The sequence below is a fragment of the Opisthocomus hoazin genome, chromosome 9, assembly GCF_030867145.1.
Source record: "Opisthocomus hoazin isolate bOpiHoa1 chromosome 9, bOpiHoa1.hap1, whole genome shotgun sequence".
NCBI classification, from domain to species: Eukaryota; Metazoa; Chordata; class Aves; order Opisthocomiformes; family Opisthocomidae; genus Opisthocomus; species Opisthocomus hoazin.
In genome coordinates this window covers 23,968,785-23,994,119 of record NC_134422.1, presented here as the reverse complement: position 1 = coordinate 23,994,119, position 25,335 = coordinate 23,968,785, and the positions used below count along the sequence as shown (strand labels likewise).

General features: G+C 48.0%; 2 protein-coding genes across 9 annotated transcripts in view; both read right to left on the bottom strand.

The window, feature by feature from the left end:
- Positions 1–412: 412 nt before the first annotated feature.
- Positions 413–3,580, bottom strand: DLX1 (distal-less homeobox 1). The gene is made up of 3 exons (XM_075430994.1): positions 3,076–3,580; positions 2,343–2,542; positions 413–2,072 (listed from the first exon to the last, which is right to left on the bottom strand). Exons 1-3 carry the CDS (start codon positions 3,386–3,388, stop codon positions 1,818–1,820), a joined length of 768 nt encoding a protein of 255 aa, XP_075287109.1. The 5' UTR covers positions 3,389–3,580; the 3' UTR covers positions 413–1,817.
- Positions 3,581–5,811: 2,231 nt separating this feature from the next.
- The window catches only part of METAP1D (methionyl aminopeptidase type 1D, mitochondrial), a 50,836-nt gene continuing 31,312 nt past the window's right edge, over positions 5,812–25,335 (bottom strand). For 3 of the 8 annotated variants that reach the window (XM_075431129.1, XM_075431132.1, XM_075431131.1), the window contains 7 exons: positions 21,769–21,917; positions 21,073–21,115; positions 17,145–17,308; positions 8,313–8,410; positions 7,745–7,792; positions 6,773–6,851; positions 5,812–6,618 (listed from right to left, as the gene is read on the bottom strand). In XM_075431129.1, coding sequence (XP_075287244.1) covers positions 6,540–6,618; positions 6,773–6,851; positions 7,745–7,792; positions 8,313–8,410; positions 17,145–17,308; positions 21,073–21,115; positions 21,769–21,917 — 660 coding nt within the window. In that variant the 3' untranslated portion in view covers positions 5,812–6,539. The other 5 variants (XM_075431126.1, XM_075431125.1, XM_075431128.1 and 2 more) reach the window with 3 other exon arrangements.

The following is a 25,335-nucleotide window of genomic DNA, read 5'->3' as shown; positions in this document are numbered from 1 at the left end:
ACCCGCGCCGCCGCCCCGCCGTCTGCGCGCCCGGGCGGATCCGCTGCCCCGCGCAGCCCCGCGCAGCCTCGCGCCCCCCCCGCCGTCCCCCCCGCCGGCGGCCGCGGGCCGTGCCCGGCGCTGGGCCGCCCCGGGAGCGGGCCCGGCCCCTCCGCCCCGGGGGTGCGCGGCCGCGGGAGCCGGCCCGGCCGTCGGGGCGGGGGACGGGGCCGGCCCGGCCCGCACGCGCCCCGCTCCCGGTCCCCCGCCGCCCTCTGCGGGGGCTTCCGCGGCCCGAGCGGGGACCCCGAGCCCGGCCCTGCCCCCGCCTCGCCCTCCCTGTTGCGGCCCCGCCGCGGAGCGCCGAGCCCGGCCCGGGCCCCGTTCCCGGCCGCGCTGCAAGGCAGGGAGCACGCGCGGCTCTTTTTCCAAACGATAATTTTACTGTCTCAAAGAAACTTTATAACTTATGTACAAAGATTTGCGTGGGTTTGTTTCGTCTTCGTTTTTGTTTTCCTTTCCTTCCTCCCCCCGATACAAAGTAATAAGTTAACATTCTCAATATAAAACTAAACTTTGACATAAAGAACACTAAACACGGCCGAGCTCAGTTCGTCACATCTTCCGAGTTTCACGAGTAAAATGTCAAGATCTCAGTACACAAAGCATCATGTTTTACAGCCACACGAAACAGAACGGAAATCATAATTATAATAATAATTATAATAATAATTAAAAAAGGGCTAATTTTGTGCAACATGTTTACGGAACAATAATAATAAGGAGAATAAAGAATAAAATATGTACAGCGAGTAGCTCCTGCACGTCGGTTTGTGCGTTTCGGCCCTGGGCCGGCGTTCCGCTGCGCCCGCCCGCCGGGTCCCGCACACCCCCCCCCCCCGCCGCCCTCGGGGCTCTCGTCCCGTCCCCCCGCGCCGTGCTTCTCCCCGCAGAAGCGCTCGGCAGCCGCTGCCGCTCCTCTTCAGGGCGCCGGTCAAGGCGCGTCCATTTCCTTCTGTTCGATACGCGAGAAACGCAAACTCCTTCGGACAAAAAAAACCTCTCCGCGTCGGCGAAGGATAAAAGTTGGCGTAGAAGTTAAAAATCGCGTCCTTCTCCCGTGGTGATTTACTGGGGGCGGGGGGACGGACTGCGTGCGGGTCTGTTTGCGGTGAACGGAGAGCCCGAGAGGCGCGCCCGGCGAGCCGGGCTGTCCGCTGCTCTCTGGCACTCTCGTCATGGCAATTTCAGTCAATAAATAAAACCCCTGTCTTCCCCTGCTAACAACGACAGAAAAATGTACAGATGAGGAGTGAAAGGTACAGACAGCGTCGAGGGAAAGGAGCTCCGGCGGTTGCACGGCTGCCTTCCCCCCTCGCGATCGGAGAGACCGCCAGATCGGGGTAGTAAATAAACGACCTACATTTCAACAGACACAGACAGACAGACAGGGCAGAGGAGAGGGCTTCCCTCCCCCTCCCCCCCCTTCCAACATCTTTATCCGATTGTCCGGCAGAGCCCTGCTCGCAGGCTGCTGCGCGGGGCCCGGGGCCGCCCCGTCAGCTGGCAGTGCCGGGAGCCGCCCGCACCGCATCTGTGCGCGCCCCCGCCGCCGCCTCACGGCTCGCTGGGCAGGGACCCCCCGTCCGCTTGGGTTTGTTTCTTTGATTGGGCTTCTTTTGTGGGCTTTTTGTTTTTTTTCCTCTCCTTTTTTTATTTTCCTTTTTTCCCCTTTCCTTTTATTTTGCTTAATATCTTTTTTTTCCTCTCCTCGTCACAATTTTAATTCTTTTCCGCGACCGATAGTGCTTGCGGTAGGGGAAAAAACGGCTTTCTCCTCACATCAGCTGCGGCTGCTGCATAGCTTCCTGGTGAGCCGAAGGATACCACGACGTGTAGCTGGGGATGTAGGCGCCCGGGGTCCCCGAGGAGGCCTTACCGGAGGCGGAGGTGGCATTCCACACCGGCGGCACCGGTGGCGAGCTGCCCGAGAGAGCCCTGCCGTTAGTCAAGGCGCTGCTCTCCAGGGCCGCCCCTCCTTGCTTCATCAGCTTCTTGAATTTGGAGCGTTTGTTCTGAAACCAGATCTTCACCTGCGAACGGAAACGGGGCTCAGCATCCCTCGGTGCCGTCCAGCAGCCCGCGCCCGGCGGCCCCCCGGCCAGCTTCTCACCCCCCCCCCCCCCCCCCCCCCCCGCCTTATTCCCCCCGTGGCTGCTGTGCCCGTTGCCATTTTGTGGTGCCAAACCACCCGGTAAGGACACCCCCCCCCCAAGCCCGTCCCGTCACTGGGGGTCTCCCACGCCGGCGCTGGGGGGGAGGGAGAGGAGCCGGGAGAGGAGCCGGCTCGTTCGGAGCTGTACCTGGGTCTGGGTGAGTCCCAGAGACGCTGCGAGCTCGGCTCTTTCGGGGAGAGCCAGGTACTGAGTTTGCTGGAACCTCCTGTTCAAAGCCTGCAGCTGCAAACTGGAATAAATAGTCCTCGGTTTGCGGATTTTTTTCCCTTTCCCGTTAAAGCGAACTTCCCCTCCTTCTACCACAGTGCTTTTCTCCGATTCGGCCCCTACAAACCACAAACGGTGCAGAATAAATAATAATAATAATAATAATAATAGCAGCAACAGCAATAATGGCAGTAACAGCGATAGCAGCAGTGATGGTAACAACAACAGCAGCAACACCAACAATAACAATAATGAGGAGGAAGAAAAGTGAAGCTGGAGTAACGCTAACAAAGGCTCCGGGCGATTATGGCAGCCCAGGCTTCTTCCCAGAGAAAGTTTGCTATTTTTACAGGCTGCAGTTTAGGTTTAATTACCCTTAATTGCATACATTGTTTATAGCGTTACGCAATAAATAATTACGAAGACTAATACGTGCACATCTGGGTTGATTTCTTTTCCAGCCGGGCATTGTGTGCTCTGTGTGCTGCTCCCCTGTGATCCTCAGCCTCTCCTGACTAATATTTTGTAATTTAATTTAATTTCCACCACCCCCCCCGACAGATTTTTTTTTTTTTGATACAAGCACCCTCCCTCCCTCCCTGCCTTCCCTCCCCCCCCTCGCCCCCCCCTCCCCAAAGCCGAGTGCACCTACCTGTCTCCTCTAACCGGGTCTGAGTCAGGCTGGAGCTGTTGGGGTAGGACTGCACTGAACTGATGTAGGGGTTGCTGGAGTGGCTGCTGACCGAGTTCACATAGGGGTAGCCCAGCGGTCGGGAGAAGGACGAAGCTGTGCTGTACGAGCTGTCGGGCTGCGAGTGGCCCGCGGAGTGTAAACAGTGCATGGAATAGTGTCCGTGGGACATGGGAGAAGGAGACATTTGCTGGCTGGGCGGCCCAAACTCCATAAAGACAGCCTTCCCCGAGACGGGGCTATTTAGACTCTCTGGCATGGTGGTCATGGTCATTTCTCGTCGCTTGGTCTGTGTGTGTGCTCTCTCTTCAGCGTGCCTTTTTGGGGTCTGTTGTGTTTCTCAGGACAGGAAAGAACCCAATTTAAGCGGAACAGGGCTTTTCACTTTCCATTCATAAGAAAATGGAGTTTGTCTCTTTGAAAAGTCTAAGCATGATGCTGTAGATCTACACAAACTCGCCTAAAAGCTTTGACTCAGCCAAGCCTATGAATATTCATGAGCTGGCGGAGCTGATTGGTCCTCCGTCTTGCATAATCGCTTTGGATTGGTCCGAGCCGCTCGGGGCTCGCCCGGATCCCGGTGAGCGCGGAGAAGCCGGGCTGGCGGCGCCGCGCGTCCCCGACCGCCGGCCGCACGCCCCGACGGCACCGCTCCCGGACCCCGCACCCGGCCCCGGACCCCGCCCGGAGGCCGCCGAGGCTTCCCGCTCCCCGCCTGGGCCCCCCGCTCCCCGCCCGGCCCCGGCCCAGCGGCCGCCGGGGCTCCCCGCTCTGGGCCGGGGCCGGGCAGGGGGCAGCGGGCAGCGCCCCTCCGCCGCCCTCCTCCCCCGCCCCTCGCCGCGCAGCTGGCCCGGCGGGCTGCGGGGAGCCCCGCTCCGCGCCCCACTGCGGCAGACGGCGGCGGAACCCGCGAAAGCGGGCCGGCCCCGGGGCCGGGCACCCTCCGCGGGCGCGGGGCCGCTCCGCTCCGGCCCGCGGGTCCCGCCGCCCACGTGTCGCCGTTATTGTCCTGGCGAGGGTAAAAAGCATCCAAAACCCGAACACGACGACACGAAAACCCGCACCGAACAGGCCAAACGGCGCGTCCGAGCTCGACGGGAGAACTTCCGCGTGCGTGAGCGGGGAGCGAGGTGGGACTTGGGAGACCCCCCAGCAAGCCCCCGCTGAATCCCACATCACTTTGTTGGATAATTAGAAAGTGTTGACAATTATTTCTTTCATAATTCGGCAGTGCGGTTGTAGCAGGAAAACGATCTCGCGAAAGTTCACACGTGCAGCTGTATTAGTTACTGATTCATTTGATTAAATGCTAGTCTCAAGTGCTCTGATCCACAGCTGAAGGCGGCCCCATTAGCATAACACTGATGTTTAATTTTCATACGCATAATTAGCCATATATTTAACACTAATAGCAACACGCAGCCTCCCGGCGTTAAGCAGCCGGGGATCCGACCTGGCCCGGGCTGAACTTTTCCCGGGTACCCCCAGGCTGTCGAGGGCGAGCGGTTACCGCGGCCCCGCGCCCGTCTCATCTCAGCACATTTTGGCGAAGGGGAGAACGCTGAGAACAGCGAACGTTCAAAACAAATCGCGGCGCCGGCGTCCTCGGCGGTACTGTCGTTGGTATTATTATTACCATTATTACTATTACTAATATTGGCGTTAGCCGCTCGGTGTTCGGGCTCCGCCGGTCCGTGAGGCAGCCGGCTCCTGAACGGGGGACGCTGACGGCGCCGAGCCCCCCTCTGCTCCGGGTATTTGTTTATTTTTTTTTTCACTAGTGGCTCTACCGCTTTTAATCACTAATTCCTCCGAGGAGGGGACCGCTGGGTCTGCAGCCATCTCGGGACTGCGTTTCCCCCTCCGGGACCGCCTTGCCCCCGGCCGTACGGCCCCGGGACCGACCGCAGCCCCGCCGAGACCCCGCGGAGCGGGAGGCGGGGGAGCCGTTCTCCGCGCCCGCGGTGCCGTCCAGGGGCTCCCGGGCCGGCCGAAATCCCCGGGACCCCCCCGCGCCCCTCCGCCGGGGCAGCGCGGTGTTAGCGAACAAAATATACATATATATATATATGCATATATTCCCGGCGGGCAGTGCTGGGTGTCCCCGGCCTCCCGCGGCTGCACTGCGCCGTGTAACCCCCGCGTGTCTGTAAACTTGCTGGCCGCGCCGTTTGTATTCGCAGGTTTTGAGGCCACCCGAGCTCCTCTCGCGGGGGCGGACGAGCTGCCCCGCGGTGCCAGCCGTGTTCTGGGGCGGGAAGGGGGGGTGGAGGGGCCCCGCTTTTTGAAAAGACGCTGTTAGAAACTATTCGAGCTGACAGCTGGCTGTACAGGAGTGAACACAAGCAGCAAAGCTGTTTGAAAGCGGGTTACCCCCGCCCCAACCGGCGAGGGAGCCGACGCCGGGCCGCATCAGCCCGCAGTCAAGGGCAGGTTCTCGTAGCGGGACCGCACCGCTGCCGCCGCGGGTCCGGGGCCCTCCTGGACGCCGCTCACCTCCCAGGCCACCCCGCATCGCCTCGGACCGCGTCCTGCGCCGGCGGCCTCCAAGCAGGCAGGCCAGACCAGCCCGGCCCGACGGGGCGGTCAGCACCCGGCTCCCGGCGGACCGAGCCCCCCCCCCGCCCGACAGGCCCGGGACAGGCCCGGGGCGGGCGCGGAGCTGCTGAGGGCCGCCAGCTCCAAACGCCGGGCAGGAGCCGGGCTCATCCTCCGTTTCTGGTAAACGCTTGAACCGCGGAGTGCGTCTCCCTTGGCTAACGCGGGCATCGCAGAGCAGTGATTACCCCAAACCGACTAATTCCTCAAGCGGGGCAATTATTGATCTGCAGAGAAGCACGCTTCGCATCTCATTTTTAATCACTTTTTGTGCTGTTCAGAGAATTAGCCGAGGCGGGGAGGGGGGGGACTGCCGCTGAGGTAAGAGGCTGCTGCCTCCGCCTGCCACCCTCGGGAAACTTTTTTCCATCCTAGAAGTTACAGCCCGGGAAACAGCACTGTGATAATGGCACCGGAGATAAATTGACTCCATAGCTCAGCTATAAAGGGAAAATGCTCTGTACCTCTGTCGTCTCAGCTGCACCCAGACCGTGCCATCCGATACGTGTTTGTCCCACGCAGGACTGGGAAGAGCAGCGACCCGCTCTCTGCCCCTCACCCCAAATAACCCAAACCCTTCGCACTTGCAGGCTGTGCATGGCTGCTTCCAGGGTCACAAACAAGCCAAGGGACTTTTATTGAATACTCACCAGGTAACACACAGAAAGGACTATGGCCAGAGCCGACCCCTCAAGCTGCTTTTTCTGTCCCCTGTAGCGACTTTACGCAGCACCCATTCCCCACAGAAATTACAGAAACCTCCTCTCTGTCCCGAGTGAAACTGGAAGTCCCAGAAGCACGGAGTCCCTCCACTCCTCGCTCCATCCTTAGGCTTCTTCCACCAGTTTAGAGAGGATTTCTGCTCCCTCTGAGGTAATCACAATGGTATGTTCAAACTGTGCTGATCTGAAATGCACGTTTAGCAGCTGGTTATTAGGGGGCAAACGCGTCCAACACGCCTGTAAAACTCACCCGTGGGTTGTTTTGTTTTGTTTCCCCCCCCCGGCTGTCAGTGGTCAGTTCCGCAGCTTAGGAAAGATCGAAAAATAAAATCAGGCACCTTTTATTGTCTACAGAAATTGCAGTCCATTTATCCTTCAGAATCTTAAACTCGGGGGATCCTTCCATTATTATTGGCTCTGCAACAAGAAAAACAAAACGTTTTCTAAAGTTGGTCGCGCTCCCGCGCGGGCCGCGAAGGGAGCGGGGGGGGTGGGGGTGTCCCGCAGGGAGCCCCCCCCGCCCCCGGACCCGTCCCCCCGGGGCCGGCACTCCCCGGCGACGCGAACGAAAGAGGAAGACGAAATCGGAAGGTAGGAAGCTGCCCATTCCCCTTTTGTAAAAGCGGGGCATTTTAATCACGCTTTAATTAAGACCCCGCGGATAACAACCAAAGCACCAACCACACTTACGAACGGCGGAGAGTTTTAAATATTTTTGAATTTTTTTTTTAAACAGGCTTAAAATGTTCATTAAATCAGCAAAACAACAATTTTCTTATTTCCCTCTAATTGTCGCGCCATTTAGCCGCGCAGCGAGACGGAGGGCTGTCCCCCGCGTTCCCCCACTGATTGGCATGCCGCCGGCCCCGCCGCTCACCGGTTACCGGTTACCGGGTCCCCCAGTCCCAGCGGCGGCCCTGCCAGGCGGCGAGCGGCACCGAGAGCCAGCGGGCTGCCCGCCGGCAAGCCACGGCTCCGGGGACACCGCCGCGCCCTCCTCAGCCTCCGCAGCCCGGGCCCGCCGGCTCCGGCCCCGCCTTGCCAACGACACGCGTCAAATCGGGCATTTCACGAGGCTGGTGACAAAAGTTCCCTTTCCTAAATCTTCTCGTTCGGAAGCTGTTCCGCCCGACTGGTTCCTTCGTGCATGTTTTTTTTAGACGGCGTTTTAGTCTGCATCCTCAGGGGTGACAGCGTCGCCGGGACCCCCCCACCTGCGCGGGCACCCCCGTACCCCAACACTGCAAGGGGACGGAGCGGCTGCGGCGGGCGCGCTGGTTCGCAGAGAACCGCAGCAGAGAGTTACCCACCTATTGTGAACGCCATTCCCTCCTCCATTAACACATCGCTGTCATTGGCTACAAAAGAAAATAAAAACGCGGTTATGGCTGTCGGGGATTTTTTTTTTCCTTTTTTCTTTTTTTTTTTTTTTTTTTTTTCCCCCACTAAACGCAGCCAGCGCTTGGTCCGCAGCCCTTTTGGGGTTCGCAGGTCCCGCGCACCCCGCAGCCCCCGCCGAAGGCCATCCCGCCCCAGCCGCGGAGGGACCGCCCCGACGGCGGCTCCGTCCCGGTCGGCTCCAGGGCCTTTCACGTTTCCGCGGCGGTTTTTCTTCGCTCCGTGACAAACTTTGCCGGCGCAGTCGGGACGCGGGGGCGACGGGGGGACGCGGGGCCCAGCTGCCCCGACGATTCCGTTAAATGAGCGATTCTTCTTGAAAAACACCCGCGCGGCTCTCAGGAAGCGGGGCCAGCGCTGCCCGCCGGCTTCGCAGAGCGGAAAGCCCCCCCGGGCACCACCGCCGGCACCGGCAGCGCGGGTGGGTGCGGGGGGGCTCTGCCCGTTTTAGCCCCCCCCCTCCCCCCGGGGGCCGCTTACCGTGGTGCCACACCTCGGGGTGCCCGTGGAAGTACGACCCGATGCCGTGGCCGACGAAGAAGGGGCAGACCCGCAAGCCGCCCCGCCACGCCACCGAGCTGCGGGGGCAAAGAGGACATCGTGAGGGAGCACGTCCTGACCACCACCTCTGCCAGCCGGCCCCGGACCCCGGCCACCGCATCGGTACTGCCAGGGGCAGCATCATCACCTGGATCCCACAAGCTCTCACCCCTGTCCCAGCGCTGGGTCACCACTTTTGCACCCACTCCAGAAGACAGCAGCCATAGGAGCTACTGGTGAGCCATTGTTAGGTTTCAGAGTTAACACACCTGCCAGTAGGGGATGGTAGCTCCCGTGCCAGCCCTGCTGCCTAAGCAAGACAGCAGAGTGTCATCTCCCCAGCTGGTGGAGGGTAACCTCTTCCATGAGCACGCCGGGAACTCATTTTAATGTGGGACGGCTAAATGGCAGCCAAGTCGCGCAGGCGAGGCCCTGGCGCACCACCAAACCACAGCCTTTGCCGAGTCCTCCCCAGGTGCAGAGCCCGTGCTGGGCCGCGTACCCACTGCCTGCACCGGGTCTTCTGCAGGAGAAGGGGGTCCTGCAGCCAACGGAGAGCGCTAGGCGCCCTGCCCTCTTCCCTTTCGGAATGCTGCAAACATTCAGCACCAAAATGCACTGCAGCTCCAGCAAACCCGTTCATGCTAATTAAAAACGTATTTCTAACGATCCCATTACCACCATAGCAAATCATAACAATTATGGCACTTCAGTTCTGCCTGGGAGATCTCTCCTGTCCTTCGCGGCCTGCCTCACGGGGAGCATCTCCAAGAGCTGCCTGCAGGAACACACCCCGGCACCGATCCTTACCCACATCAAGAAAGCAAAGTCCTATCCTGATTCCTAAAAACCGGAGAATCTGGAGATGTGTGGGGTGTCCCCTGTCTGCTGGGCCACCCCATGTCTGCAGGCTTCACGCTCAGGCTCTGCCCTTGCTCAGGCAATGGTGGAAGCAGTGGTGGAGGGGGTGACCTGAGGCAGCCCAGCCAGGAGGGCTGCCCACATCCGAAACAGGAATGTGTGGAAATTTGGAGGGACCTGGAGGCGGACTGGAGGTGACAAGGAAGCTATCCCTGTCCTAGCACATCATCCCCACACTGCTTCTAAAAGCAAACAGAAGCAAGACAGGAAAGCACTTAGCCTGAAAAGATTCCGCCTACAACATTAAAAGCTTCATTTGTTTGCTTTAAATCAAGGTAGGTGCTGAAAAACTTCAGGTTTGCCTATATTTACACCCTAACAAATGCCTTCGCAGAGTTTGACTGTAGGTGGAAAAGCAGAAAAGTTAAGAAACTCCAATAAAGGTGTAAGCTGTCACAGAAGTTAAAGCATGTTAAACCCCATGGGGAGGCTCTTACTCAGGAGTGAAGCAGCCTCGGGTTGCCATAGGCAGTAATCCCTTTGCACACCAGGCTCCACAGACCCTGCAGTGCTGGCTTCAGTGCCCGTGGGCCACCGTCCCAGAATTTAATGACACTGCAATTGAGGGACACGATGCTCCACCACAGCAAAATGGCAAGGAGAGGAGAGTTGGGTCAACTGTTAACAATGCTGCAATGTTCAGACCTTAAGAGCACGTTTTTAACAGGATCTGTATATCAGCTTTCACCTACCCATCACCCTGATACAAAGACTGATCACATTTCTTTCACTAACTCCGCAGAAGAATGGAAATTTCATGTTTAACTGCCCTCAAGCTCCTAAGCACTGGCAAAGAGGGCTACTGATAAGGCTAGAAGTTTGGCTTCACTTGCTTGTGTTCAAAGTCCAGGCTTTTACCTTATACATCATTTATGTAGAAAAAAATCATGAAGGTTTGTGCAGCGGAAAGTCCTACTAGAGATGGAAAAGACTTCCTCCCTGCCTTTCTACCATGTCACCCATGTCTGGGTCAGAGACTCGGCCCACTGGCTAAGATGATGCTGAAGGCCGAGGAAGAAGCACAGGGAATGGCGAGGAGTCAGAAAGCCAGATTACTCAGAAACGTACACAAAAGGAAACGGAAGATCTCCGGTGACCAAGCGCAGAGCAATGCAGATAATGACTCCCAAAGTGATTTTCTGAAGAGAGATGGGGGAAGCCACCCACGCACCATGCGATAAGCTCTTCTTTCACCTTCTTCTCCAAGTCTTTTTGCAAAAGCATGAACAATCCCATCGACTATTCAGCTTTGCTGATGTCTATTGTCCTTACATGGTATCCCTGCCCACTGAAAGAGATTTTTTGAGATGTTTTGTATTATTATAGGACTTTTCCCCTCCAAAAAATCCACCTTCTGTAGCCAGACAGCAAGCCATTCTTCGAGCCGCACGGCTGCATACCGTCCCACGGGCAGGGGAAGCTCTCGCCCCGGCACTCGGCTGGTGCTGAGGGGGGTGGCAGCAGCCGCAGCCACAGCAGCTGCGCGCTGGGCACCGGGCACACGAGCGCCGGGGCACACCGAAGGCAGTGCTAGCGGAGTGTCCTGTCCTCACGCAGTGAAAGGAGGGGTTCTTGTGCATTTCAACGGCACGTTCTGCCACTCTCTTGCCAAACAGCTTGAAAACAGCTCTGCTGGCATCTGTGCCTCAGTGGTTACTCTCTGTGATCAAAATAGAGGATCTTGGAGCTCACAGGGCTTTGACATCTGCACTGACAGATGCCCATGCCCCCCCTCCTAACCACTTAGTAATGTCTACACACAGAGCTTGGGTATTCTTTATATAAAATATAATGTGGCCAATGAACCTGAAGTGACATGGAGAAAATCTGTGGAGAAAATGAGCTGCAGGTATGAAACTCATCCACGTTCAACCTGGTTTTAGTTTTTGCACATGCTTCAGAAGCGTCTTATGGGGAATTTCATTCCACAACTACTAGCTTTGCTTTGGAGTATTTCAAAAAACCAAGTCAGCCCTCACATCCTTGCGGAGTTTTAATAGTAAAACACCCAGCTTTCATAAAAACCAAAGCTACTAACCCCAGCTACAACTTGCACGGGTAATCCTGCAAATGTACATGTACACGTTGGCTGTAAATGCTGGCAGGGAGGACTTTGAAACATCTCTGAGAAGAGTGAAATGAACTGTTGATCTGGGTCAGCCTCTCCGGCCTCCAGGACTCCCAGGCTGTGGAACCTGGTTAAAAAATTGGGATGCCACGGAGTGGAGCATTTTTGCCCAAGTTTGCCATTTGCCGCTGACAACAGCTTAACGTTCTGTTCTCGCTGCCTCATTGCCCAGCCCAGGATCTGTCAGCGGTGGCTTTTCTTCCCAGCCCTCCCTGGAAGGCAACCTCACAAGCCTGCAGTCCCAGCTCCACGCACTGCTCCTTGCAGACATCAGGCAGCTGGGGGAGTCCTGATTGCAAGCGGGGAAGCAGTGAAGGCAGGAGGCAGGAGTCGGCAGGGCTGCGCTGGGCTGCCTGGCATCTGCTGTGGGAAAGGAGAGCTGTGGCGCTGGGTGGATGTGCCAGCCTGCCAGCTCCCCTCGGCCGCGGGGCTCCCCCAAGCCGAATCAATTCCGGAGCAACGGCTGGGGCAGCAGAGCCGCACCACACTGACAGCATCAAGAAAGAAAAAACAGAAGGATCTTCAGAATAATAAATGTTAAAAATGTCCATTGACAATATTTATCATCACACATTTTACTCTTTGAGTCATGTCGCATGCTTGGGCAGAGGTGAATTGGGCAGGATTAAAAGCATAATCATTTAATGAGCCCAGTACTTGATTTTATGTTTTGCTGCCATGTGTTCCAGCCCAGTGGCTGTGGAGTCAAGAGTACCTGCAGTGCTGCTCCTCTTTTGCTGATGGCAAAGCCAGGCAAAGTGTCTGGCATCAGGACGGCCCGACAGTCGCCCAGATGGTAAAGGAACATCACTGAGGTGCCAGGCTGTCCATCGAAACCCATAGGCAGAGCCTCTTGCATGGTGGTACCATACTCCTGAGAGCGGGCAGAGACAGGAGAGCTGGGCGTCAGTTCCCTCCTGGCCATCCTCTTCCCATTTTGCCAGACAACAGCTGATTCTCCGACAGGAAGGGCAAGTGTGGAGACACGCACTGTCATCCTGCCAGCAGCCCAACAGGGAAAATGCCACCAAGCAGCAACAGGCAGGACTGACTCTCTGCAAAGCTCTCCCCAGTCTCCGGAGCCTCCCCTGAAAGAAGCTCTTGGGTGAATGGGATAAATCCCTCCTGCTAAGAAGCTGAAAAGCAGGTCGAAAGAATTTCCTCAGGGGGCTGGTCCTGTGCAGACAGCCTCTAGGAGAGTAGATGGGACTGGTAACAGGCATCCCAGCTCCAGAGGAAAAACCATCCGTTCAGTCTTAGGACCGGAAGTCCTGGGGCTTTTTTGGGAAAACAAACCACCCCAAATCCTGAATTTTATTTTCTTTTTACCAAATTTTGTCACTTTTTCCTCAAGGCAGGTCTGGTCCAGCATTCTAAGCCGTCACCGCAGAAATAAAGTGAAACAACTCCCATTTTCAGCATTAATACCACGTGCCTCTCCAGGCTCTTGGTGGCACAAGGGAAGACAAGATGGCACAGACTGCTTCGCTGCCCAGGCGGAACATCCCGCTGAACTGATGCCCAGCTGGGAACACTTCCCCGCAGTGCCAGCCTCTCTCTCCAGGGATGAAACTTTGTCAACAGCGGTTGTGCAGAGCAGCATGACATAAACAGCTGAAGTTGCTAAACAAACCTGTCTTACGCTTCTGGGCAGTGAACACGCTTGGGAAACACTGAAAGCAGTAACAGACATGGTAATTGTTTTCTTACTTAGGGATCCATATGAATGCATATTTCTTTTCTGTTGTTGTTTTTTTTCAAATTTTTTTTTAAATTAGAAGTAATCACGTTTTTCTCAGAGACATTGCTAGCAAAATGACCACTGAATGGTGCATTTTTTTTTTTAATTCTTGAAAACAGCACCAGCCTAAACTAGATTTGCCCATGATAAAAATATCTATATTGAATAGTACCATATTAGCTAATTTGAGAAATTACAAAATTCTACTGGTAAAATATTAAGTATTTTCTCTTAAATAGTATTCCTAGACTGAGGGAATGCACAAGTTCAGGGATTCCCTATAATGACAATAGATGTTGAGGTATAATTAGTAATATTTTTGAAAGCCAACAATTGTTTTTTGAAAGAAAGGTACATTTTAGTTTCAAACTGGAACACAAATTACTGTATTTTTCTTACAATAGCGCTGAACTTTTATTTGAGGTTCTCTGTTTCTGAAAGCAGACGTGATGGATTGAAATAAAAGATAATTTATTGCAATGCTTACTTTCAAGTGCAGAGAGAAGCAGTGTAATTGTAATTTACAGTAGCTGTCAAGGAAAATCTATCACAGATGACATTAAAATGACTTATTTTGCCTGAGCCACTTATTGTTTAAATGTGCATAATCTGATAGAAACAGTTTTTTTTTTTAAATCTGCTTTATATTGTTCTAAATTAATATCAAAACATATACTTATGAGTTAAACATTTTAAACCATTTATTAACACTTTCATCACTATTATTTTTTCCTAGGAGTTGGAAATTGGTTTATTTAACAATATCACATTTACATTTTTTAGCTCTCTACACTCATAACACTTTCATGTCCCTAAACTCACTGTCTAAAAAGTAGATTTCAAACTAGATTTGTTTCTGTCTGAAAGAGAAGTGTCAGAAATGGTAGAAGAAAATGGAACACAGGGCCCAATTCTGTTTCCACGGGAGCTGACCGACACTTTTGCCACCACCTTCAGTAAGAATAGGTTAGCAAAGATTCAAATTTTTCTAAGCTAAGTGATTCACAAATTCATGCAATCTTTTATCTGCAACTCGTAGCTGACAGGAGAAGGAACTACTGTCCATGAAATACCCAGTGCCAGCTATTGAGCTTCCATAACAAAGACTATGTTAGAATACTGAATGCAGACTTACCTCTGCAATATAATTATTTCCAAACCTATTGTAGAAAGGAAATATTCTGATTATTTGTGCCTAAGATACATTCTGCGTATCAGTTGAGCACCTTTATAGAAATGGTGATGAAAGAAACCCAGACGCATTTCCATTCTGATGGGCCTAACTGTTTTCACCTCGTAGGTGCTTGTTCTCAAGTATTTATGATATCTAACTCTCCTGAAACTGAAGATTTTGCTGTACGTATGTATTATACGTCTGTGTGCGTGCAAATGTCGCATGTCAAATAACCAGAAACACACAGCTTCACCAAACCAAGGCAATCTTTCAGCAGAGGCAGTGTTAAAGTAGTTCAAAACAAATCAGCACATTTAAATTGACGACGCAATAAAATCTTGAGAAATAAAGTTAATGACCGGCTATTTCATATGTAGTTTTGAACAGCTACTAGCTTTGATTAATCTGCTTTTCAAAGGGGGCGCTGACTATATATTTACACTTCGCAAGCAAACTGACCTCCGTATGAACACAGCAAAAATCCAATGTCACATTCAATTCTGTTCTTTTTCTTCTTCTTCTTTTTTTTTTTTTTTTTTTAATACAGCTAGAATTAATGTAGTGAATCTGTAATGAAATGCATTATCCTGCATGGAGATTTATCAGATTTTCCAACTGAATGCCATGCTTTGCTAGCACTAGCTGGAGTTCACCTGCATGTTGGTGTGGCGTGTGGCTCTTTTTTGTAAAGAGTTAAGTTGAACACAAAAAAAGGGAACAAAGGTCAGCACCCAGCCGCCACTTGAATGTGAGATTTTTCTTTTTATTCCCCTTGATGTATACTAGGCTCTGTGTTATTAGTCTTAATGATGGAAAATTGTAGTGTTGATACAAATCTTTTTTTCAAAGTAGTAGGCGGGAGCTCCATTTGTTAGTAAGTTTTTTTGTGACTAAAAGCCACGGACAGTACATTTATGTAGCAGTAAAAGGCCTAGATGCTCTTTCCATAGCAGAGCTAATTATTCCTACTGTGACCTTACTGATCTACCCTGTTCCTAGTACATCTCATCTGCACGCCTGTTCCTCTGTGTAGATGGTGTCAGAGAATATGAAAAACCCTATAATGAAACCATTTTCATGATGGAGAAAGGCTACTGGAGTTGCACTTGCTACAAAGAGGCTCAATTATATGAGTAATTGTGATAATTTTCTACATTCATAGCCTTCAATGGGGAAAAAGAATGAGAGCCACAAAGGAAAATTACTTTAACAAGAAAGTACAGAGAGTAAAAATGGAAGAAGAGACAAAAAGGGGGGAAAAAATAACCAGAAAAAAAGTTTAAAAAATAGATCTGGAGGGAGGAATAGCAAGACAGGGAGAACAACAGAAATGCTCAAAAAGCCTATGTGCAGCTGTGTTGCACAATTAAATTGAATTTTTTTTCTGCAGTTGATGAATGTGACTACTGCAAATGTGCCTCTGTAGTTAGCTATCATTTGTTGTTCCGTGACAGGAAAAGGATAATTACCTCTCAGAGAGAATCAAAGGCTGACATGCCCTTTAGACACAGCCATGAATGCAGAGCTCGATAGAATGCTTGAATAAGAATCCAGTGTTCTGTGCCCCCTTCTACTCAAGAATAAATTTTGTTAAAATGCAAGAGCACCACCAGTAAATTTGTTGAACCCTAGGTGTTCAAAAATATGAGGTGCATCTATCGACTCATCCCATTTGCAAAAATAAAACTACATTTTGAATTCACTTCTATTATATTCATGGACAGTAAGATAGTGAGATATGCATTAAATTTCTTTTCCCAGTAGGGGTCTGATTCAACATTTCCTATGAAAGAACAGAAAGACACTATCCTTTTTCTCCAGGCTAGTTAGCCTATAATTTAAAACTGTCAAAAACACAATTTTATACAAAGTCTTCAATAAAAGCTTCTCAGATATAACCCAAAGAGGTTTTACTAAAGTTTGATTCAGACTCTGTTACAATATTTTTAAAGCTATAAATACATCTAACTGATATTTTGCTGTTCTCTTTTTTCCTTAAAGTATTTGAAGACTTACAAAGAAAAAAAAGCAGCATCCTTTCAAGGTGACTAAGCCTTGCAGCTTTTAAGTAATCAGAATGTATTCAATAGCACGTTGGGACCATTAATAGCCCAGAGGAGTACTGCTTAATGAAATGTATACGATATTCGTCTATTTTTTTTGGCAAACATTTTAAAATAATCCGTAGGTACCTTCAAAAAACTAAGCCGTATTTTTATTCAAAACCGCCAGCAGAAGAGCCATGACTGCATTTATGTGAAGGCTAGAAGAGATGCAAAATAGGGAAAAATCTCTGAATGTGAGCTCTTTTTTCCCTGTGATGTTAGCATGCAGTGCTCTTTGTAAGATCAGAAGCTCTTGAGTTAAATATTTTTGTACTTTTTAAACAAAGAGACTTATTTATGTTGACTAATTCCTTTGTAAGATTTGTTATCGCTATACAATGAAAACAATGGTTTCTAACCTTCATACTTCTTTTGACAGATGTGGTGTAGTTTCACACACAAATAAAAAATAAACAAAAACCCACCACAAATTTGTTAATTTAAATCTACTTTCTGAATATCTTTGTCTCTTTCTACAGTTATCTTTGCTGACCCTAGTGTCTAAAAAAAAAAAAAAACACTCTAAAAAAAAAAAAATCTCTGTTACCCAAGGAACAACATTATAGCTTGGCAGTTCACATACTGATATCAGACTGAAATGATGGTTTTGAATCATAAAACATGTCATCAGCTTTATACCAAACCACCAATAACCTTTGTCCCACTTGCCAGCCCTCCCTTTACTTGTCAATATAAGGCTTACCTGATTGTGTTTCCAATTACAGAGAAGGGAGCCCCTGGTCTGCAAGCTGCAATTGCTTCATCTCTACATTTCCTGGCAACCTCCACTAACTTTTGACCAGATTTATCCACATTGCCCACCAAAAAGGTTTCAGAAGTGTCACCATGGTAGCCATTGTAATACACCTAAACATATGCAGAAATGTAAAGACATTTTCTTGTTTTGCATCCAGAAACAGATTGTCTCCTTAACTAAATCCATTCTTTCTAAGACCGAGCTGCACATTGCAGCAGATAGACCACAGGTAAGCTGTATTTGTGACAATGAGACTGGAAAAACAAAACATTGGGGGGGGGGGGGGAGAGGTGTGAAAGACTGCAAGGTGCGTAAGGGTTGACGATTAAAAATTCAAGAAATGCAGAAGTTGTGCACCCCTGCCCAGCAGTGCCCCAGACGATTGTATTGCTCAACCACAAGGCACGAGGCTAAGCGGGCTGCATGCGAGAAGACGGGTGGGGGCTGTGCACGGGCTGAAGGGGCCTTGGGGGCCCTCGGTGCCCACCCGCCCCGGCTGCCCACCCCTAGGGCTGGGGACCTGCTCGCAGCCCGCAGGGGTAGGGCATCGAGCCCCGGTGCTGGCTGTGGCTGCCGGGAGACCCATCGGCGGCCAGTGGGGAGCCCCGTCCCTCTGCAGCCGGCGTCCTCGGTGGGGATCTGAGGTGACGCTGTGCATGGCTGGGTGGGAGGTGCACCCTGCTACCCATGTCCGGAGAGCCCCAAGGAAAGCAGGGCCAAAGCCACTGCCAGCCGTTGCACCTTTTCTTTAACCTCATTTTTAAACTACAATGTGGCACCAACATTGGATTTTACTTCTAATTTCCAGAGATGAATTTTGAAAGAGAATAAATGTTCCGTTCTGGCACTGCAAATTTCACTCACTGAAAATGTAGCACCCTGTTGAACTAGTTACGTATCGGGGATTTTTTTTTTTTGACATTTCTTAAGTTTTAAACCTCAGTTCTCCAGAAATTCTATGCCGGGCACAGGAAACCCTGGCTACGCTCTATGAAGCTCTGCATCACGCCATTAAACACAGGGTTTGCAGCTCTGCAGTATGGCAGGCAGGCAGATAATTGTAAGGCCAAGTCAAATTTCCCTACAGAAAGACAAATTATAATGGTGCACAGTTTTGATCTTCTAAAACATTTTTTTCCCCTTAACAGTGGGCAGCTATCCTTCTAGGACTAATAACTCACAAAGCTCGAAACGCTGAACTTTTGCCACTGGTGAGCTATTTGTGAAGGACAGACTCACATTCTTTTTGGTCGATTCCAAACTGAAAAAAACCCCAAAACTGGCTACAGAGAGTTTATTCCAAGGCCAGGTTTGTGTTCAGGCAGAGAGGTGAAGAAAATGCAGGCAGTTAGGAGCAGGGGGTGTTATAAAGAAAGGTGAGCCAGCAAGGGCTCAACTGTGTTGCCACCGCTCCGGCGGACAGCAGCTGCGATCCCCTGCTCTACAACTTCCTCTACCAGTCCAGACTGCCCCTAAATTTGGTTTTTTTTTTTTAATTTTATGCTCATTGGGCAGTTTTTAATCTAGCTACTTCATATTTAAATTGAACTAGTTCATTTTTAGCTCTAGCAAGTACAACACACAAAAGTCCAGCATTAAGCATCATCATCCTGGAAAAACAAATACAGATTTAAAACACAAGAGAGCTTAAAAATAATAATAATATTTACTGCAGCCCATCAACTGCAATTACATATTTTTGACGTTAATAAGCTACAACCACAGCAACTGTAACACACTAATTCCTTACAAGTCAATGAAAGAACCAAGTTGTAAGAAATGTTAACCTGGTAATGGGAGGCTGAAAACTGCGCTATGCTGAGGATTCAGTGATGGATAATGGTTTTGTTTCTACTCTAAACTACATTTTAAAGGCTACACGATTCAAGTCAATAAAATTTATACTTCATCTATGAAATTCTACCATCTTAATTGTGCAAAATGGATTTTTTCTTCAAATAATGTGTACATAGTGTGAAGTGTTTACACTTAATAACCAGAATATTATTTAATCATTTTATAGAACCTGTACACAATTATAAACAATTTCTTGTGAAATATTTACTTTGATTTTTATTCTGTCCACCTGTGAAACATCTCAGTTTTGTTCATTAAAGATAAGCTAAAATATAATTAGCAATGCTGCAAAGCAGTATTTTTTTCGTCAGGTATTTTGGAACTGGGCAATTATCAAACACAGCACAGTTCAGTTTTAAATGATAAAAAATCTTTACAAGATAATCAGCAATTCCCATGCTTGTAGGATTCTTCACATTCACAGAAACTTCAAGATTTATTTCATTTTATGAGAGTAAACAGAAAACAAATAAAAATACATCTTCAGGAAGACCACTAACATTTAGTCAAGACATTATTTGTAAAGCAGAGTGGACAAAATATGCACACTGTGTTAATATAACAATGTTCAGTTTAGTTTGTCATGGAACGTATCTGTGATACGAACCTACACTTTTTTTTAATCTAAGGAGTCATTACCATCCTGACAGATAAAACAAAGCAAAAAAAAAGAAAAACACAAAGAAACCAGATGTTAAATCCTTCACTGCTGCAAGCAGATTTAGTCTAATAAAATGAGCAAAGCTACATTTGTTCACCAAAGTAAAAATTTAGGCCAAAAATATACTTTTAAAATGATAGATTGCACTGTGTAAACCTGATAGTCAGAATTCTACAATTAAAAAGTATGGAGATGGGGAAGAATTCATTAAGATTGAAAAAACCCCAACAAACCCAGTTCTAAATCACACGTGAGTACACCATGGGAAAAAGGTCACTGACCCTAATTTTAATAGAAAAAATATTTTAGAAAGCTTGAATCTCATGCTCAGATAAGGTCTGCTGGAGATTTCTTCGCTTCTCCCTGTATGAAATTCATGCCCATGGAAAACAGTATCAAGTTACCAAGAGTTTATTTACTGATTAAAACAGCTTGTTTTTATGAGATGTTACTGCCTAGTATGTGACATATTATTGCAAAATAATGGTGGGATTCAAAAGATGACTATGTCCATATTAGAAATAAACTTCACTTTGGGAAAATAAAAACATGCATAGTAAAAAGAAAAAAAGCTTCTGCAAGAAACGAATAGTTTTGGTTTTTTGTCCCTAAATGAAATGACAATTAGGTTTCCAGTTTCTGTACTTTCTCACTCCTAAGAAAATCCAGCCAGTGTTTATTTAAATAGCTATAATTGACCATTCTCTGGAAATATTAAGTCACAGTTATATCACACTATTTCTGTTTCTGCGCAAAAGGTTCAGGGCTTTTATACCAGAAATGGAACACAACACTACCTTCGGGGATTTTAATAAATGTAGGGAACACTGCTAGCAAAAGAGTTGCTGTCCAAATAGACTGACATACACAGGCCAATGTAGCCTCTAATGACAGAGTAAGATAATGACAGGCCCCACTCAAAATCAGCAGGAAGAGGAAGATCAATCTTGGCAGAGTGAAGGAAAAATGCTGGCTTTCTTCATGTTAGCTCATCTCATACATATCTATCTTCAGCTGCTGCCCAGTACTGTGGTGCTCTGCATTAACTACACAGTGGATCAATAACAATTACACCTTCTCAAAAACATGACACATAGCAGGATTGGGTTGACATTTCACTTAGGCCAACATTGATCTCAGTGCATCTGATTCCAGTCCTAAATTCAAGTCAGGCCTGGGTCTAGCTGGAATAAACACACAGTTAAAAACAAAAAAGGAAACCAGCTGCTTGTGCCTTGGCTCAGAAGTAAACAGCACATCCATCTGTGCATCCCCCATCTCCAATCCACTATTCTTCCTGTTGCTACTAGTGATTCTAAAGTTGATCAAAGACTATTTTTTATATGAATTACTCACCGTGACATCAATGTTGATAATATCTCCATCCTGAAGAGGTCGACTGAAACATAAACAGAAAAAAAAAAAGTAACGGTGACAGACAGTTCCCAACAAAGGGAATATAAGAATAAACACCTAATGACACATACATAAAAATCAGGGGGTAGATATTTTGCGATGGAGGAAGGCAGAGGCAAACAGAATAACCATTTTTAATGTTCAGCTCTCACTACTTAGAGAACAAGTGTAGCTGAATATAAAATAATGAGAAACAACTACCAGAAAAACCATTATATTTATTCTTTTTCTCTCCGTAGGGTTCATATTTTACTTTGTGAGTAGCTGAATGTATTGCAAATAAAAAAAAACAACCCACCACATAAATTCAAATATATTTATTCTTTATCCTATACTTATTTTGCTGGAGGGAAAAAATAATCAGACTGTATTTTTTTTTCTCCGCACACTAAACTCTAAAGGCATTATGGTATTTTTTTAAAGTGTCTGAACAAACAGGATACTATTTTTTTTTCCATTTCACATACATTTCTATACCATCTATTATCACCGTGTGGTAACATGATATGCATCTGCAATACATTTACATACAACATTTAGTTAAGCTGAAGTATGTTCAATATTAAACACAATTTTATTAATTTCAGTTTAACATTTTCATTCCTGCTGGTAAAATGTGTATTACTGGGGAAATACCTGTCAGGAATACCATGACATACCACGTTGTTTACAGAAGTACAAACAGATTTTGGAAAACCTCCATAGCCCAGAGGTGACGGATAGGCATTCTGTCTGATTATTTCATGATGAACAATGGAATCTATTTCTTCAGTTGTCATGCCAACCTAAAATATCAAACATAACATCCTGTTAAAAAAGCAAAGATAGTTTCTCATATTTACTGAATACGATTGCAGCCAAGCATTTCAATGAAATCTTGGACGTTTCAAATACACTGCTTTGATAACAAAACACTAAACTGTCTGACATACTTTATAGATATATTGAACCCTTTTTTTAAAGAGAAAAAGGTTTTAAATAAAGCATGCAGTAGAAATGAACACTCAAAGGTTCCTAGAAAACCTAAAGTACTGCCTACTTCCTTTCTGTTCTATTTTCCACACTTGCTTTCTCAAAGACACCGATCTTCCATGGCATCTTGTTTCAGTAGCTGCTACAGAAATGTCTGGCTTCAATGCTTTCAGTCCTTTAAAACACAACATTACTTTCCCTTTTTGTTTGTAAAAGAAAGGATCCAAATTCTTGTAACTGCCCAGTACATTTATCATAATGTACTTGTGCATTTTATGAACTAGTTTTCCAACCATTCTTTCATTTTATAAAACATTTAAATATTTGGCTTCGTATCTTGAGGATATTTTACTTAAAGTTGCCATAGCCTGGATGATCACAGTGAATCTACAAATGCTTATCCATCATTTTTAGAAATCTTCATTTTAATGCTTGATGTTTTGTAGATTTATCTTTTTCTCATGATTTTACATATTAAAAAGAAAAAACCTCTCATAAATCATTCAGCCGTTTTCTGAGTATCCATGGAGTGGGAAATGCACATGCTTAAAATAACATTCTTCTCGCTTTTCATTTGGATCAACTCTGTCTCTGGAATGGTTAGAGCTGAAATCTGAAATTTGGTAGGGAAACCTCCCTCATTGACAAGAAGTGCCTTTGAGGGTTCCTCTGCAAATTGATTTTGATTTGAATGAGTTTTGAGCCTTTGAAAATCATACTTCGTACACATACACTACAGTGGCTGTGATTTTGGAGGACTTTTTAGCAACACGTGGAATATAGGTAGGCTGTAGCGCAGGAGGCATATTTCTCCATATATTGAAATATTCAGTGATCACGCAGTGAATACAGCGGAGCGCACTTGTGTACTGTGCTGAGGATAAAACCAGGTCTATTTGCTCAGCTTGCATCTTGTTCAGCACGAAAACATGGCTGGGCAGATGAGGAGCAATGAACCCACTCAAGACCAGGATTTGGGGTTACTGCACAACCCTCCTGCTTTGCAGCAGCCGTTGCAGCCTCTGAGCTGGGATGGCAGCCACAGCCCCAGCGCGCTGTCTGTGTTGGAGACTGCAGCAATCGGTTCTGGATAAATACAGGTTTGTTGTTCCTGCCTTTGCTCACCCATCCTTCATCTTCAGCCTATAGACAAACTGAACCGCTATGTACCAGATCGGGTGCCGTCTGCTGCTGCCCTGCTCACGGAATTCGACGTGGCTTTTGGATACTCAGCAGACAGATCTGTGCCCTCTGCATGGCAAGCTTACACACTGAAAAGTTCTGCTTTTAGCAGCATCTGCTTTACTTTTAAAAGAACTTTTGCTAGCTGGGCAATGGTGGGGAGGCACCTATTGCGTACCTCATCCCTTACTTGGGATGGGGTAATCTGATGGTATCTAATAAAATACTTCAGTCTCATAGAAATTGCTGCTTTATTCCCAAATCTTTAACTCAAAACCATGAAATGCTATTATATATAAAACCATATTGTATTTTTAAGTCCCACAGGCGGTAAAAGGTAATATCAAAACCACACTCTGCCCAAACTTTGCCTCTCTGCATCCATGCATTATAATGCACCTTTTTTACACTGGGGGATGTTACTGCCATTAGCTAAAGCACAGGCAAGCGCTGGTTTGCAGGGCTGCATGCAGAGCGCATTCAGCAAGACAAGAGGAACAGGTGGAGGGATGGGGCTCTTCAGATAAAATAGGAATGCAGAGTTTACCTTATGTGAATAGCCTAAAAGAGCTCGGTTTGTTTAGTCTGGCACACTGAAAGCTGTAATAGCTTTATTACTGTGTGAAGGGGACAGACTCAAGGAAAGGAAGGAAGCTGTTTAAATTAAAAGAGTGGTGTTGGCACAGGAACAAACGGTATAAACTGGCCACGCACAGCGTCAGGCTGGAAAGCAGAAGATGCTCCCTGTCGATGAGGGAGTGTTTTGGAGCATCCTCCCAGTCAGAGGAGTCTTGGCTGAACACTTACTGGTGCAAGAGGGAGCTCATCCCTTGTCTGTGGCTGAACTGGGCAGCGGTCCCGGCACTGCAACTCCAAGTGCCACCACCCTCCCAGTCTCACAGCTCCCAGTCACGTAATTCGTACCTTATACACTCTTCTCCAAAATGTTCATTACACACATGTAGCATTTCTCTATTATGTATGACTTGGCACATACTATGAACGGCATCACAAGGTACGCTGTGATGCGTATGTATGCATTTTGCACGATAACAACCAAAGATTATTAGTGAAAAACTACTCTAATTCATAACCCACGTTGCACCCTGATCATTCAGAAATGTGTATATGCCCTTAACTTTACACGAATAAGTTTTAGTGTACTGGGAACTAATTGCATGTAAAGAAATTGAGCATGCACAAGCATACATAAGAGTAAAGCTTCAGGCAGTTTTGTCATGGGCCGCCCCAGCACTGGAATGAAACCTCTAGGAAAGTGTGATGATAGCCGAGAGAAAAATGCACGGTAAACTGATTAATTTTTTCCCCTTTTAAGTCAATGGCATTGACCTACAGTCCCCATCTATCTCTGCATCTCATAGCTACTCAACCCATTTTACCCCATCCAGCATGCTATTACATGAAATACCAAGGCAAGGCTAAAAATGCACTCCTTCATCTGCAAAACCTGGTAGTAGGCTCCTCCCAGTACATTTTAACTTGGGAGGTATCCCAAAAAGCATACTGTAGAAACATTACTGGAAACCATGAGACTTTATTATCAATGCACTCTGGAAAATTGTGTGGAATTTGGCAGCTGTTTTTTCCAACAGCAGCTCTATGACTAGTGTTGCACCAGACACCCCAGGACAGCAAGGGCGGATAGGAACAGAGGAGGCAGCCAAGCCTTTCGGACTTGCACACATGCCGAGCCAGAAAGCAGGATGTATGAGGAAGATGGGCCAAGAAATGAAAGGAAAAAATGTAGTGTGGGCCTTCTGAGAAACTCACATGTGATTTGGCATGATCCGAACAGAGGGAGGTTACAGAGAGATATCATGCCTGAGCCAGCAACTCACTCAAGTACTACAAAGGTCCGAAATACAAAAATAATTAAACAGGCATATCACTGACTGATTCAAAAGTTAAATTCGTCTTTTTTCAGGATCTAACTTAAAGTTGGTTGCACATTAAGGGCAAGTAAAAAAAAAAGAAAAGTAGAAAAAAAACCCCAAATAAGTGAAAGCATAAAAGACATCCAAGCTGTTA

Bases quoted from the DNA above. Each gene is read 5' to 3' on its own strand.
- DLX1 (XM_075430994.1), bottom strand. From the start codon at position 3,388: ATGACCATGACCACCATGCCAGAGAGTCTAAATAGCCCCGTCTCGGGG. The intron at 2,543-3,075 runs GTAGGTGCACTC...TGTGGTTTGTAG, and splicing joins GACCCGGTTAGAGGAGACAG to GGGCCGAATCGGAGAAAAGC. The intron at 2,073-2,342 runs GTACAGCTCCGA...TTCCGTTCGCAG, and splicing joins TGGGACTCACCCAGACCCAG to GTGAAGATCTGGTTTCAGAA.